At 35.9% G+C, this 17,807-nt stretch overlaps 1 protein-coding gene across 10 annotated transcripts in view; it reads right to left on the bottom strand.

Moving 5' to 3' along the window:
- The window catches only part of LOC106167019 (uncharacterized), a 104,519-nt gene that overhangs the window by 54,310 nt on the left and 32,402 nt on the right, over positions 1 to 17,807 (bottom strand). For 9 of the 10 annotated variants that reach the window (XM_087003881.1, XM_087003877.1, XM_087003880.1 and 6 more), the window contains one exon: positions 13,563 to 13,852. In XM_087003881.1, coding sequence (XP_086860007.1) covers positions 13,563 to 13,852 — 290 coding nt within the window. Of the gene's footprint in view, positions 1 to 2,848; positions 2,911 to 13,562; positions 13,853 to 17,807 lie in introns of those variants that run through there. The other variant, XM_087003887.1, reaches the window with a different exon arrangement.

Below are 17,807 nucleotides of genomic sequence, written 5' to 3'. Positions count from 1 at the left end.
TATGAAGTAACTAATGGCAATAAATTCATGGGTGTTTTCTTAGTTTCTTGTTCTTTTTGGCTAATGGCACCACTAACATACCTCATAGACTTGATTTAATGTACACAGTTCACTTCCCATACCTGGGTGACACAAGACCAAACTTATTTTCTTCTCTAATGCAATCACATATAGTTACGTAGCTCTTCTGCTTATCATAAATAATGAGGAAATGTAAAAATAGATATTCTGCATAAAACTAGCTTGTATCGTTTTTTAATACATTTATAAAAGGATGATTATTTTTTGTTCTATTGAAATTATGTTAAGAACCTAATAACACTAAACATCAGAATATGGTCATTTTCTTGTTTCAGTGCACTGAAAAAAAATGCTATTTCAACATGTGAAACTCTATTTTCAGTTCCTATTTCTCAAAAGGGACAGAGGCTGAATTGTTAAATTTAATGACTAAATTTTCTTGTTTATCAACTCTAACCAACATGGAAAAAGATAACAAAAGACCTTTAGTAATACAACTTGTAATGTGCCCCATTAACTTTTCAGCTTCTGTACAATTTCTCACACTAACTCCTTAGTTCTTTTTCTGTACCATTCTAACATCAAAGGAACTAACTTCAGCTTCTATAACAATAAAGTCAATCTCAAGATCTGGCCCCCCTTCCAGTCCTCCTTTGCTGCTTTTCTCACGTTATTGTTGTTCTACTCATACCTGCTACTGTGTGTATGATATTACTGATGATAATGTTATCATTTGCTGAGATTGTTGTCCACAGCAGCCAATACTCTTTACACGAGTGCACTTAATAAGTGGCATATATCACTATTCTGACTCCCCATGGGTCACTCCAAGAGCACAGGGGTGGCAACAGGGTTGTGATCTACAAATATAAACTGCTTTAGAATAAATTATGAAGCCCCCAACCGGAGTGAATGGGACCATACCAGAAGAAATATTTTCAAACAGATTATCAGCATTCCGTAAACAAGCTACTTGTACTTCCTGTCAGCTTTCTTACCAACACAAAACTAACTCAGAAGAACCATAGTCCCTACTCAGTAGCCCATCTTTGTGTATTCAGGGACAATACAGCTCTTGATACACTGGGCCAAATGATGAGGGTCATTACATTTCTACCTATTTCCCCCAGTAACAGACCTAGTTTAGTTCCTTTGATGTTACCGTCCTACTACGATGAGGTATCTATCTGTTCAGTGGCCCCTGTTGCACCGGTGGTGACATCAGATGTAGTTAGCCCCAGTTCACTTAAAAGGCGCATTCACAACTATTCTAACTTAGGGAGCATTCAGATAGACGCATTTTACTAGTTGGGGCAGTTCAACTCTGCCAGGGTTCTAGTTAAATGCAATCTGCTTAACTGAATGTTATGACTCCTTGAGCAGCTAGGGGAAAAATGTATGTGGGTACCTTATTTTATAGCTGCATGAAGAGGTGTATCAAACAATTAAGCTGATTCCACTGATTGCACTTAGTGAGAATCTCCCATAGAGTTGGACAGACCCAACTAAAACAATGTGTTGATTGGAATGGGGTTTTAGAGCTGAAAAAGGTCTACCTGACATCACAACATGACAAGACTGCTTTATCCAAGATCTTATTTTCAAAGGATACAATGTAATTTAGTGATTCTTTCAAAACTTATTTTTTTTTAATTTGAAAATTAGACATACTTTTCCTATAATTGTGTACTGTATGTGGATTATAAAAGTAAAAACCCAGATAATAATATAAAAAGAAATGCTGATCTGTTAAAAGTTAAAAGCACATATCCTTTTCATTGTTTTGATATACCCCAAGATATAGGGCAGCCTGTATTTAAAGAAATTACTTGCTACAGCAGTCAGAAATGTGAAGATACACAACAACATATTTTAACTTATTTTGTTTTTTTAATCAATTACAAAATAACTTGGTATCATTTAATATGTACTAAATACCTTTACAAGGAAGTTCTGTTTTAAATTTACTATGTACCACAACAAAACTAAAGAAGTGCAGTTGGAAAATTCAATGTCTTTCAATGCAAATAATAACACACCATTCAGCACAAGGTTTCACTACCATAGAAATGATACATTGTCAAAGGAATTATGTAAGTTCTGCTGTTTCTTTTTATCTCAAAACTTTTCACCTGAGACTTCTTGATCCACTGTGCCCACTATCTTTCCCAAATTCAATAAACTTCTTTCATCTCAAACTGCCAGTCATATTATACCAACGCCTCTAAACATTCCAGTAAATAAATAATTTAATCAATATTTCTGGTATCATCTTGCTTTTTCATAATAATTATATCCCCAACGTATTGTCAGTTTTATCCATTCCTACCTGCCCAGCAATTCAACCATTCAACAGAATTCAGCAGTCTTCGGCTTGTAATCGGATCAATTTGGGAACAATGGGTCTTGTACCTATTCCTTTTTAGATTAAGTCACTGTTGGACAATGGAGTGTCACTTGTAGCTCCACAAATATTTATGTCTTGTGTTATCCTTTCCATGATCAAGACAACTTTATCGAGCTGATTTGCTGCAAAGGGCAGGGAATTGAAGAGGGGGATTCACCTGTGACAATTGTCTAGACATGTAAAACTAGCCGTGAAATCTTGTTTTGCACCAACCTATGATATCAGGTAGATGACTCCTATCACTTTTTGCCTTCAAGAGAACCGTTTTCATACAAAGTTTCTTTAAAAAATTTTTTTTCAATAATTTGCCATCCAGCCTTAAAAGACTTGAACACAATAAGACATTAAAAAAACTTTCAAATGATCAATTTCCATAATTTCCTTTTAATGTACATTTAACTTTTTAAAAGACCCACTCACCCATTATCAAGGAATAAAGAACTATCTGTTTCTTCTAAAAGACCCATCCTCCTCTTTAATGTGTATGGTATTCCAAGGTTTTCCACTCGCTCCCTAGGATGGGAACAATGGCATACTGCTAACTGGGACTGTTTCTACATCTCCCAGTGCCAATTTCTCATGAATAATAAACTGACAACTCTTGTATCAATCCTGCATCACAATTTAATTATTTTTTCACTGATGACTCCTGGAGGATTTGAGTATTGGAGTCTCGTACTGTATCTGGATCTCAGGCATACTGTTCTCAATTTGGGAACCACAATGTGGTGAGTTTTCATCCCTGAATAATACTTTGATATGTGAAAGTGAAATTAAAGGACAATGAGAATAACAATATGGTCTGGTAATGCTCAGAAGATCATACAAATGACCTATCCTTTTCACAATCACTTATCAAAGTTATTGCTCTCCACGAAAAAAAGAAATACCTGTATGTCTACGTCATTTGCTATTTCTTAGTAGAGCAGAACTAATCTATTGCTTTCAATTAGGTCCTGAAAGATACATCATCCTTTGCTGTAATTGAGTGCAAATTATATCACAGCTTAATGACAAATACATTCAAGGGTTTTTTGACAATTAAAATGAAGGATCCGCTCTCGTCACCCCTGGTGATACAGCATGGTCCATGGGAGTCACCAAGCAATGAACACCATAATTAAATGCATATACTTTTTGATTGATTGAATGCCAGGTTTTTCATTAGGTTTCATTAAGTTAGGGGTGCTCAAGGAGAAGCACTTAATTAAAACACCATGATCATCATCACACTATCAAAGTGAGCTCAAACATCTGTCACTCTATTGTTACAAGCACCACATCAAACTTGCTGGAAAAGTTGTAGACAATGCCCACACATCAGCACACAGATCAGAATAGTTCAATGGGTTTTGACACTTAATAAACGCCATCTTAACTGCCCCTGCTTCAATAAAAATTGTTTTTAAACAATGCACCAAAAACTCCAATGCTCGATAAATAAAAATCTTTATTCATATAAGTGAAACATCAACAAAAGGGAAAATGATCTTCAATGCAAATACAAGTTTTTTAACATCATTCAGTCATAACGGACATATAATTTGAACTTCATACTCCATTTTAGAGGACGGGACTGGTCAACACCTGATCTAGCTGGCCATGGGCATCCACAGGTGACTACACCTCATGGGTTACTGAACTATTAGTGTTATGACATTAAGCCTGATTTCACCTTGACACATTGGAAGACCTCGGGGAGAAATCGGACTGATACAGGTTAAAATAGGTCCATGTATGCACAAATTAATTATTATAAAGCGTCATCATGCACCACTTAGTTTTCTTGTATGCCTTTCAGGCAACTCACTGTCATTATGACATTAATAAGGGAAACGCAGGCCCTATGTGATTGTCCAGGATTGTATAGGAACAGCTCACATCCTGAGATGGCTATACACTTGGAGGAGTTTACAAGAGAGATCAATCTCAAGCTCCATTCTAGTGAAATGAGAATCAGTTTCCAAACTCAACTGACTGAAACAAATGAAGTAATAATGGCACAATGGATTATGTCCTACACGGAAAGCACTGGGCCAGAAATGTTTTGTCAATGAAGCGCGTGGTTCCTGTCACAGGGGAGATGTAGGGTGTACACAAGTACAGAAAACACATAATCAGTATCAAAAGATGACCATGCCTAAGCTAATCATTTAAAAACTTACCAGAGGCAAATGCCAGTACATACATGTACCAATCACTATATACCAAGATAACCACACCTCAAATAATAAGACTATAATTTTCCAGGGGCAAAGGCCAATATATATATAGACACCTATCATTATATACAAGATGACCACACCTAAAAAATAATTTCCACAATTTTCCAGAAGCATAAACCAGTAAATACATGTACCAATCACTATATTGCTTCATTCTTCAGGACTAGTGGGTAAACAAAGTTTACATGTTTATGGCCGTGTGCTCTTGCACGTATGTGTTTGATAATGCATGTGAGAGTGTAATTGTATGGTCATAAATGAGCACTAATGTACGGAAGGAAGGGAGAGAGTATACAGTTTTATGATGTGTAAATCAAAGCAGCCAAACAATCACAAGCTGACAGATAGATGTCAGGAAAAAGTTCAAGAAGTCCCATGAATGGGTTCTTAGACACCTGGTTCATGCTGACAGTTCCGGAGTAAAACCAACTACAAAAGTCCTATGTACAAATCTGCCTGTCGATTTCCTCTGTAAAAACTTCAAATATGTAACAAGCCAACGAAGCTGTGTTGATTCTTTGGTTCTGAAAAGTGTCCTCAACCACAGACCATGATTCTGCTATAGGAAAGAAAAGGGAAGTAAACACAAAGAAACAAGATGTCCAACAATAGGGGACAATTCATCAGACGCCCATGCCCCCTGGCATCCCAATCTCATTTGAACCTGTCTGGGGCAGCATTGAAGTTGCCCACCTTTTGCTTTTTGCACAATATTTCATTACAAACGATAAACAATTAATCCATCATAAGGTGAGGAACCCTCTCCTAGAGTCAATTCAGTTTTCAAAAAATTTGTTGGCAGACTAGGACCTCGTGACACAGTTGAAACATCCCCCAGAAAGTGTCAGACATTACTAATCAAGGCCTGTCTGCAGTTGTATTTACCAGTCTAAATGTCATATGTTACATTAAGTCCCCATTTTACTTTGCAAGCTATTTTTTTCTCTGTGGATCAATAGATAAAAATTTCTAATAAATATATTATGTTTATTAAGCGTAATTGAAAAACCTACAAGCAACCATGTTAATATTACTGATGGTCCTTATCAAATTCAACTCATAAGTATAATGGAAACCAGCTTTTTTCTGGAATATATCCCCTAACAGTAGCACATATATCCTATTACTATCGCAAAATCAGTTAAACCACAAGAGTTCAGGTAAAAAGCATTCTTCAATGGAGCTCATGTGTATGCTTTATGTAAATTAAGCACTTATAAAATACAGCAAAAATGCTGTGTTATAAGGTCAACTAGCAAACACCACAAATTGCCTCAGGCTACTTAAGAAAGGCACAAATATATAGATTATCCCATTCCACTCTTGAACCAACCCAAGCAGTCTGTGCTTTGGGCTGTAAATGTCGTTTTAACAGATATCCTAGGGGTCCCAGGACCTACTGGGATAAAGAAGTGTACAACTACACTAAATAAACAGTCTTGGTAACAATTTCTTTCTCCTCAGAATAAAATCAATATAAATCAGTTTAAATACCCGGTCATGTGTTAAAAGCTGGCACCTTACTATATTTATTAGCTGCAAAGCCAATTGGAAAAAAATTGTAGTAGAATTTGTACTATGTTGATCAAAAGATTGGCTATTGATCCTTTTAATGTCTGGAAGTTCAATGACTTATTGGGGCTTGAAGATTACAAATAGCCTTCCGTTGTTTGTAAACTGTTACAAAAACTAGCTGAAATATTTGCTCGTAGCTAATTAGGAGATGATTCATAACAAGTACGATTTCAATCTTTATTTACTCTGCACTTGTTTTAATATTAATGCAATATTCCAATTTGGTGCTTTTGTCTTTTACATTAAAATAATTATTACATAGTACACAATATCTAAAAATAAGGACAAAACGCAGAATTTAAATGCCAGTAAGCATGCAGGAGTTTCTAAGGCCATTCTTCTTCAAATTGGGTGATGGGTACAAAACCAGCAACTTGGTTTACACTTACAACAAGCAAAATAGCACACACCAATTACCAGATCAATCAATCTATATCAAGTTCATTCGGTAGTCTTTTATCAGTTTTCATAAGCTTAATTAATGATTAAATCTTAATCTTAATACAAAGGCCTTACCTGCTGCACTGCTCCTATAAACTTTGGGAAGATCTTTCTTCTCTCTCGGGTCACCCAGGTATATCACCAGGTTCAAGCCTTATGGCCTATTACTTAATCCAATTATTGAGCATTTAATCTTTGACTGGCACATAATTGATAAACCACCTTCCTGGCCCATATATCACAAGACCAATTCAGGGCACCCTGTAGCCTTTCTATGACAGATCAATTCAAATATGAGGGGAGGGTATTTGGCTCCTTATGGCCCTTCAGGGGGATCAAGAATACTCTCATCTGGGATCAATGGCTGATAATGATCAAGAGCCAGAAATCTTAACCAGGTGAAAAGAGGCAAGTAGCTTGTGTGTGGACCCAGTAAAGTGTGATAATCCTGTTTGTTTCTCATTACGCTTCCCTCTCCCTGTGTCAAAGATCACATGAGAACAATGTGGAACCCACAGGGAATAAATATGCAGCCAAAATGACAGTTGAAGAAGACTAAGGAAATCGTGAATCACCCTAACAAACTAATCCTTCCACAAAAACATTTCAACAAAAGAAGAGAAATTATATATGTGTTTAGAACACATGTTTGCATTTTTTCTTCAGATTAGGTTACGCGTGGTCTAGTATTACATCTGTCCAGTGCTTGGCCTAATAAGATCTCATAAATGAAATCCTACACTACTCTGGCAACGGTCCCCCTGTGGTTTCACTGTGGACAATACTTTTCAAAAATCTTTTTTCTAATTGCACTGTTTGTGCAATTGCCCATCAAACAATGAAGTCGGGCATTCATGCATTATTTATCAAATTGGAGCAAAACATAATGGAGCCTGCTAACTGATAGACAGAGACAGAACCATCCAGCTGTGACAACCAGATCAATGCCTTCTGTCCAACCTGACCAGTGTCTGGTCAATCAAACATAACCCCAAGGCCACACCGGTTATCATGATGACAGCAGAAGAATAGTAAAATCTACAGGTTTGCACTCAAGCATGTTTCCTCTGCCCAAAAAGGTCCCATAGGTCGCAGGTATAATGCAATGACAAACAAACAAACTGATGCCAACAAGTCAGAGATTACAAAATGCAGTGCGGATAAACAAACACGGTGTTCTATAAGATATTATGTATCCACAAACAGAGGCAACCTTAAGTAACAGAGCGTGAAATGCAGAAAGTCAAAGCAGCCTTTGGACACTGCTTTACTAATGAACCGCAGCAAAAAGGGAGGAGTCAATTTCTCTTAGCAAAAACAGTTGTTATAAATAATTTATTTCTACAATGCAACCTGTACAAAAAAAAATCATACTTGTTTGGGTAAAATATTGAACAGCACCTGCACTTCAGAAAATAATACAAAAAAATCCCATGGGTCACTGATGTTTGAAATAATTCAACCCTATAATCTCTTCTTCAAAAGACTGATAAAATATTGAAAATAAATTCTATTTACTGACTTATTTAGACCATGCAATATTTCACAGGTGTGATGTCTCAGATCATGCGTGTTGTTATTCAAACTATCATGCGTAAGTAAGAACTGAATATGTATAGAAAATGAGCTCACAAAAAATCATAAGTCTTTTGATGTAAATGTTGATAATGCAGTTCTCAGGCAAAAATACCACCCAAGCATGTATCAAATGGTTCGAGCAATTTGAATAGTTGTACATACTCTTCCCATTTCTTTTTACTTGTTAAAACTGGCTATATTTCAATTGCTTTTATCTAATCTAATAACCAAAATTCATGTTTTCTGAGCCCAGTGATGTATACTTACTTACCAAGCTGTTCCTGTCTCTCCTGTGTGTACTTCACTTTATACTGAGATATTTATTGTGCCTGTCATATCAGTCGTAAAGCAAAATTGCATGAAAACATTACTCATCACAACATTTCCCATGTTTCTCCACAATTATTCTTCTAAAATGTCCATTGTTCTTCTGGAGATCAAATGGAAGACACTGACAATGTGTGTCTCCATAGCTAATTAATTGAATGGCAATGGCCTTTAACAGAATTAGGGGTTAATTTCAAGATCACTTTAACCTTGTATGGACAAGAGAGGCTTTTGTTCTTCTTGCCACTAATCAAACCCTGCAGCTAAGAAAAAATAGCCACCAGTCTTACAAATTAATTTACAATCAGTGTGGACTTGCTTTTGTTTATATTATACTGTTGTACTCTATGACTTTTTTGTTCCATGTGTTAGTCTGTCTACAAGAAATCTATGTTTCTCATTGATTAGGTGCACCTATTTATTCTGGTAAGGTCAAAACTAAAAAGAAAACCACTTTTTTTACCTTGTATGTGGTAAACTCTGACACAGCTATCCCCTATTCTAATAGTGCTCTATTCATTTGACGCCAGTAGCTATTAATTTTTGCAAAAGGCCTAAAATTACCTATTGACCCTTTTAATTACTATTTACCCAAGCATTAATTAAGAGAGAAGTCTACAAAAACAGTCTGCTCAGATTTTGGACACTTCATTAATGTGAAAAAATACAAATATTAATGGAAAAATTACTTTTCTTAAAATCTTAATCCAACAAAATGAAATGCCATTTAGTCATTATTTTGTTTGAGGTGAAATATAATACCTGAAAATCAAAACTAACCACAAATGCTACTTACTGCAGGAAAAAGCCTAAATGTCTATCATCACTTATCTGGTCACAGCTAGCTACATCTTCCCCTGCCGCCTCTCTCAGAGACACAGTGTTATAGAGTGATCACCCCTAACATATGAGTAAAAATTTGTACACAGAAGATAACTCTATTGGAAAAACTGCAATGAAACTCCTTTTGCCTTTCATATTTACTGACTGCATATATGATCAATAGTAACAAACCCGGCTAGGTTACAGAATGTCAACACATTCAAATCAGAGTAAATGCAATTGTGTGGGCACACTGCAAGGCACGACCCTATGAAATTGTGCGTAATACCATACTGCAGAGAGTGAATGCAGTTGGATAGTAAAAGACGCACGCCGCAGACACTATTCACTGGCCAAAACAACCACCAATTCAACTTATAGCGGCACCAAGTCGGCCTCAGAATAAACACACAATTACAGCAGATATTGAGACAACACTATCTTACAATGACAAAAATTTGACCCCATGTTTTACAGAAATAAAATTTGTGATAGGATAATTTTCACCCTTAAAGTCCTTGTACATCTGAAAAGCATTTGAGGGAAAAGTCTGAAAACCACACCATGAAACATAAAACAAGGAATTCATCAAAGTGAAGCCTTAACCATTAACAGAGCTTCTATAATGAAATTCTTTGAAAGCTCTGGAAGATATCTTTCCATTTGTCTAACAGTATCTATCACATGCCAACGAGCACAGACATCCAGTAGCAGCAACTATACCCTTACCAATTTAGAAATCAATGAAAGAATTAACTTTGAATAAAAGCAGCAGTTTTCATGTCAGATGCCACAACATTATATACTAGGGCCTGCGTGCAGCTCATTTCATCAATGTCCCATGAATATCTTTTAAAGAAATTTCTTCCTTCACACACTCAGATTATTGCAGCTAGGATGTTTTCAAACAAGCGCAAAAAAACTCTTCAGTGCCAATCAGGAAAGATTATTTTGACTTAATTCAGCAATATCCGAACTCTCAATGTCCTGACACCACATTCATTAGGGAATTGAAAAGTCACTACCTTGGTGGCATTGCCAAAACATTTTAGTTCTATTATTCGAATTCCTTCTGTGAAATCAAAGCAAACTTTCTTTACTATTATATGTTTGTGTTTGACATCGATCTCTAGTCCCAGCGGTTGATTTTTTTCTTTCAGAGCATGGTCTTTTCTTGCCAATCATACTCCCTTTTGTTTGCCTGTATTTTTCTTTCCCTTTGATGTATTTTTCCTTTCAGGATTTCTACAAAAGCTTTCAAGTTAAGTGTGAGGTATTATGAAATGTTGCCTGAACTTAGCATTATTTGTTTGCCATGGAATATCCTAAAACAAGCAAACTTCCCATATCACAAAGAAACAATCTGGATGGACATTACAATATCAGTCATGCCCTTGGCATTAAAACATTCTTACACACTTGACATGGTTGGTAAACAGCCTTTCTTCTTCATATAAATAATATATATAATGCACATATTTCCTAAATGAAATATTCATTATAGTTATCTTACAACAAACACAAAATCTGAATTTCATCCCATCAATCCTCATTTAAAAAAAATGATTATTTAAATCTGAGGACGGCACTTTTGAAAGCTTAGCATCATATCCAGATAATTATCTCACTAAGGATTCCCACAAAAGAAAAAAACTTTCTTACCTCCAAAATCTTACAGTCACCAAATGGACAAAGAAAGTTGCAGTGAAGCGCTTTAAAGCTGACACACTACATGGACACTTAAAATTTCAGCAATTCAATTTGTGTGAAATTCAAATAAATGAATTCATTCTACTTCAATCAATAGTCCAAAAAGTCCATTTTTCCACTTGGTGATGCGAGTCTTCATGTCTACTGGAGCTGTTAAGGCCTGAGAACTGTTCTGTTTGTATATCTGGTATCACCGTCACTATTTACGTCACTCTGTGCAACATTACTCTCACATTCTTTCGTATCATATATAAAACCAGTGATCTGTATCATGTTGCCTAATTTGTTTCCACTTTGTTATAATAATTCCCTTCTTATATCTTTTCCAATTGAAATTCCACACCATGACCAGTGATACCACCAATGCCTTACCCTCTTGTCAATGCCAGTGCACTGGTTAAATTAAATTTACAATTAAGGAAAAAAATTACCTCTTAATAATCAATGAATGAAGTTTTGTATTCCAAAATGCCTGTGATTGGCCACATTCGTTTTTGATCCGATCCCAACACTGCTTGGTATGACCAATGTCAAATTTGAAGACCTCAATTCTCACGCACTGCTTAGTTCATTCATTAGTGTACTTTTATCACACGTAAGGTTATCGAAGGTTACACTCAATTCACACCTTCATTCATGCTGGAGTGTTAAACAATTCAGTTTAGTAATAGTGTCCAATGTAAGACTATTCCAAACATAGAAATGATAGCATCTTGGAAACCACTTCACATTCTTGATAAGTTCCTGCTTTTTATAATAAGTGCACCTTGCGACTCCTAGCCACACATCTCCTCTGGAAATAGTTTTCTTTCATATCTACAATTACCTAATAACAAGCTTACTTCACACTAGCCACAGGGATTGGAAGCAATCACAGAATAAACCCTACTAAAATGTCATTTTATCAAAATCAAACAAAAAGGAGACCTCAATACAAACTAGTCAAGCCTCTTGTACATAAAAGTCAACATAAACACATACATTTTAACTCCTATTTTTCTTCGACAAAATAAGCAGCTAAAATTTCACTTCTGTAGATTTACCTATTTGGTGTGTTATTTTCCTGCAATTGAACATTCAAAGTCATGTAGTCCACATAGCCGAGGGACAAGGATCAGATAACGTTTCCGTTGTTTTGTGGGTACACAATGGTAAGTGACCAATGCAACAGAGGACAGAATGCGTTTCAAGTTCAATATAACCTTTACCTGCAAATTAGTCCTAGGTGCAAATTAAATTTTGTTCCAATGCTAAGGTGCGGTACTCACTCATTTATCCACACAATGGCTGTCCTAAAAGACCTGTCTTATCACCATCACAACAATAAAAATCCTAAAGAAGTGGAACTCCTGTGTTGTGTCATACTAGTAAAACGCATCCCATCCTTATTCCTTAGCACTGATGGACTACAAGATGTACTGTTCAACCTTTAAAAAGAGTACTCTCCTGTCTATGAGCAGTCAGCACCTGCATCATCCTTCCCAGTGAAGATCTGCTTGCTACAGAAATCTGACAATGCCAGCAAGCCAGCCTAATCCTGACAAATTGACAAAGGGCCACATTAATTCCTAATACGTCAAGCTTACCGTAATGGCTACCTACCTACATAAATGAGGTTCAGTCTTTTAAAAAAAGTCTGCAAAAATGGAAAAAATGGTTGCTGTAAATCCTTTACATTTGGCGCCTAGAGTTTTCGATCCTGCTCGTTACTTCACTTGAATTTATGATTAGAAATTGATTGTTTCCCATGTCATTAATAAATAAGATTGGTACACAATATAGAAAAGTTTGGAGACCATGGATCCATGGAATGCTTTAAATGGTAGTGCAAATGCAATCCAATTTATCTCTCTGCATGTCAATACTCAAACTCAGAAAAGCAATGTTTTTAAGTGATACGGTGTGATACATAGTGATGCCCTCATTCTTCACGTATCCTGGTCAATTACATTCATTAGAACACCTTTTATGATTGCTAGAATTTCAAATTAAACATTCAATTTCCCTCAAGTGAACAAGGTATTGTTGTTGTAATGCACCATTTCCTGAAAATGGTTATTACACAATAGGAAAAAAAGAGCTCAATCTGCAACTAATATTTTTTTTCTGTCAAGAAAAGCACAAAAAAATTATCAAAATATTATGCTCATCAAAAAGTTTCTAGGTACAATGAATCAATGGAATTGCTTCAGTTCTAGTTCAGAGTGTTAAAATAACAGTTTACAACAACACCAGAGCATTTGTATCACAAAAAAAAGAGGAAGATTGAGCATGAGTTCATATTCTTTAACAACTTAGATACTAGTAAACTTTTAATAAATAAACCTGTGTGTAAAATACATCTATTATAACATCTATTCTCTAAATCAAATCAATGTTTCTACCACACTTACTTTAAAATTTTTACATAAGCACTTCATGGAATGAAATGAAACTTATTCAAGATTATTTTATACCTGTGATGACCGCTTGGAGTTCCTGAAGAAGGCAACCTTAACACTGTGGGTACCTTGGCAGTTCTAGCCACAGGGGCAGGGGCCGAGGCAGAGGTGGAACTGCCACCTGGGGCTGACGAGGCAGCATCTTGGGACTGAGCACGCTCAAATGACTGCACCATGCTGACCACTTCTTGCTTCAGTTGTCCCACATGGGTCTCGCACACCTGACACCGGTCGCTGACCAGGGCGCGTCTGCAGTTGTCAGGGATAAACAGTCGATCTTGGATACGCCCAACTAAATCTGGGTCCTAAAAAAAGAATATAAAGATTTAATTTGGTCTCAGTCCCAAAAAAAAGTATAAACCAATAATTAATTCCAGCTTCTAGAAAACAGCAAATACCAATAACTAAGTCAGGGTCCTGGAACACAAAGATAATACTAATAAGCAGTGAGAGATGAAACAAACTTCTTCCTTTCAGTGTGCCTGAATGCTAAAAAATAAAACAAAATGTACTTCATTACAAATGAAAACCTATAAAATATAAAATTTATAACAAAAATACAAATATCAGAGATATAAGAAGAATACTTGGTCAAAACACAGTGGCCAAAACCAAATTTAGCGTGTGAACTCAACTGTCTATTTGGTTTTTCGACAATGTTGTGCTATTAAGTTAAAACAGTATATTTCTCTCTACTGAGACCGGAAGAAAGAGTACTGAAAACCCTTCAAAAGATCAAGAGGTAACCCATGCAGACAGCGAGATCATCCTAACACACCACACCTGTTCATGAACGTGTGCATTTCTACATCTTCCATGGTGTTCAACAAATGAGAAATGATAAGTTAAGGGAATGGAGGGTAACTATGGGGCCTCACTCTAGCAAAGAGTCTTAATGAAAAGTAGAAGCCTACTGATGAGAAGTCAACATGGCCTGCAGCGCAGCGCAAACGTCTCAAAACTACCTTTTCAACTATCTTGTGGCCAAAGGAGGATGATCATGTATCTAGCTGAGAATGCGAAAAATTTCATTCCACAAACCAAGCATGTTGTACACATATTTTGAGGTTGAGACAAAGTGAATAGAGGTTTTATGAGTTCTTTTTTTACAGTGAGAGAAATCCCTTTCATGATCGCATATTCTGATCCGTTTGGATTTCACACAACTTTGAACAGGCCCAGTAATAGCATTGAAAAGAACTGTGGCATGATTTACTACTTGTTCTGACTCTATTCTCACTTGGTAATACTACACCCTCAAAGAACAAAATGATTTCACTTTCCTTTCATGTCTTGGCTTATTCATGATAGAAACTATCCCTTTAGATCTGTGAACCATTATACAAGCATTTCCCCAAGTTTTGATGAATTACTGGCAAACAATTTTCCTGATCTTACAAAAATATCCTTCAAAATACCATATTGCAATTTCTTGATTTCCTCAATTGGGCAGAGGGTCAAATTGCTTTTGTATGTGCTCAGTTGTACAGAACAAGTGCTTTGGCTAAGTGCTTGTAACAATTTTAGCTGTTTATAAATATAATGTATGAATGTACATAAAAAAGCGTGTATGCAGACATGCACTTAGCAAACTCAAGTTAGTGATAGGCACAATGCAACCATCTAAACACAATGTTGTTCAGATTTTTCACATCTTTATGAGATGATGCTCTAATTGCACCCAAATCTCAACCAAAGCAATTGCAAGAGACAGGCTGCCCCATCAAATACCCGCCCATCTGTCCAGTAATCAGTCTGAATTAGAAAAACAAAGTTATGAAGAATCAGCACCTCATTTAATGACTGCCTGACATTTAATTCAATCTATGGATAACTGATGAAAACATCTGATCCATAAAGTAGCAGGAGATGACCAAAGCCAATGGTGTAAATTGGGAACTAGTCAGTGCAGACTACAACCCCAGTCCAAAGGTATTTAACTGTATGATAATATGACAAGCTAAATGGCAAAGGTAAAAAGTGTGCATCAAACTACCACTATCACACTGGTGCCCACTTATTTCACTTAATAAAGTTTGATCTAGCATGACCACAGTTATTTCTCCATAATGAGATTATTTTACCAACTGCACCTAGAAATTTTCATATGTGAGAAAACCAGAAAATCATAAAATGGAAATAAGTCAATTTTTCCAAGAGTAGTAATTTTAGACATAATTTTGTCACAGTCCTAGAGATATAGAATTTATTTTATCAAATCAGATCTAGCCCGATGGTAGATTGTCTTTCATGGTCGTTTCTGAACCATGCTTAGAAATTGCAACTTCTGGGAGAACGAGAGAAGCATAAAATAGAAGCAGTTTGAGTTATCCAAGTGCATGATGATTTTGAGCAGCAGAGTAGAAAACTTGCTGATCTGTACACTGCTGATCAAAGCCTAACACTCCACACTGACATTTCAAACTGAGTTCTGTCATTTCAGCTATGCTCAGACTACCTCAGACCCTTCCAATATCCTTCTTTTTTCCCATTCCAATAAATTGAATGCCCTATCTATAAAAAGTATTTGGCTGGTTTTTTTTATCATTCAGACTGGTATTTCTAAAATAAGCACTTTGCTGTTTTCATCCACATTTTCAGACAATGCCATGCTTAATGGGGTGATAAAAACACATTTTCATTCTATTCAAGTCCACTCACATTCCAGTAGCAAGCACTTAATCCTTAATTTTCTGTTGATGACTACAAAATATATTGAAAGTGACCAAACACATCTTTTGGCTTCAATTCTACAAATTAAAAGACAATCTCATTTGATAGAAATCCATGAAGCCCATACATCACCCTGTGTACTAAAACTAACAGACTGTTGAACATGAAGCATCCAAGAGTCTCCAGAGAATTTAAAATGTTACTTCTCTTTCAAACTTATGCCTTATGGACAGGGGCAGAAATGCCATGTAAAGCACTACCAATGAACCAATAAAACCACTACTGAACCACTTAACTTTAATGGTGACAAACAGCAATCTTAGATTACATTGGAACATAAAAAATACCACTGCTGCCTTTTCAAGGTGATTTTGTTTCTTTACTATTTTCTCTAATGTGGAGTTTTCTATTTCTAAATTGTTTTCAATATAGCCTAAGATTCATCTAATGCATATCTCTTGACCTTTAAAAAATAGTCAAATGTGGACAAAAACATGAAGGAAAATGATGGGGGAATCCTATAAAGGCAAACAGGAAAACAAGAAAAGTGTGTAGCTAAAATACAGAAATGGAAAATAAGAATCTTATCCCACCAGTCTTTTCCTTAGGGCTAACACAAGAGCATTTCTGTCAACAGGGGTTAACCAAGGCCTGGTAGCAGGACAGTAGGGACACACACTAAGAAAGCAATCCCATTATTTTTCTATTTTGATAAAGCCTCTAGTGGCACCCTGTATGAAAATGCAGTTTGACATGTGCTGAAAACACTCCAAGCTATCAGTTAATTTGTATGTCATCTAGATATCCTCCCCAATGTATCATGCTCTCCCTATTTCTAAATAATGAAAAAATGGGAGCAGTCCTGAAAGAATATCATATCCATAAAACTTACCAGATATATCTTTTAGTCATCTATTTTTCCTTTGAAATAAGGCAAATTAAGATCCACAGATTGACTGCTTTTATGTGCCCCCAATCCCTATGTTTGTTCTGGCTAAATTGAAACCTAATCTCTTGCCAAATTTTCTGACTATCATTCATCTATCTAATGCAAATTGAAAGCTACTGCGAAGTAACCTCAAAGACAATGGGTAAACTGAAAACACAATTTCTCTCTGCAGCTGCACTCAAAAAATATATTTTTCTTGGACAGGGATGTACAAAAAAACTTGCAGAAAGTTTAATCTAAAACATTTCCAAATTGTTCAGAAGCACTCCTCTCTTTTATAACACACTTTGACTATTTTTAAACTGCTACGCATCAAGCATAAGCTACATTCCAAGTAGTACTGAATTAGGTGCTGGATGATATGAAACAAGTTGTAATACAGGTAATAACATCATGTCTTAACTTGTTGACTGTGTTACTTCAAGTTGTGACTCGTATGATAAAATTGGCAAGATTGCATTTTTCTAAGGTTCAAAGCTGATTCAAGCTACCCTAAATAAATACACCTTTATCCCTGCTAATAACCCCTTCAGGGACAGATTTGTGAGAATTATGAATCCTTATGCTAAAGAACAAAGAGCACATTATTGCAAAGTTTATGGTAATATTTAGATAATTACCATATTAGAGATAAAATA

This window comes from Lingula anatina, chromosome 2, assembly GCF_051362555.1.
Source record: "Lingula anatina isolate TDL-2025a chromosome 2, LinAna3.0, whole genome shotgun sequence".
NCBI lineage: Eukaryota > Metazoa > Brachiopoda > Lingulata > Lingulida > Lingulidae > Lingula > Lingula anatina.
Note: the sequence above shows the minus strand (reverse complement) of the source record. Positions and strands in the feature narration are given on the sequence as shown.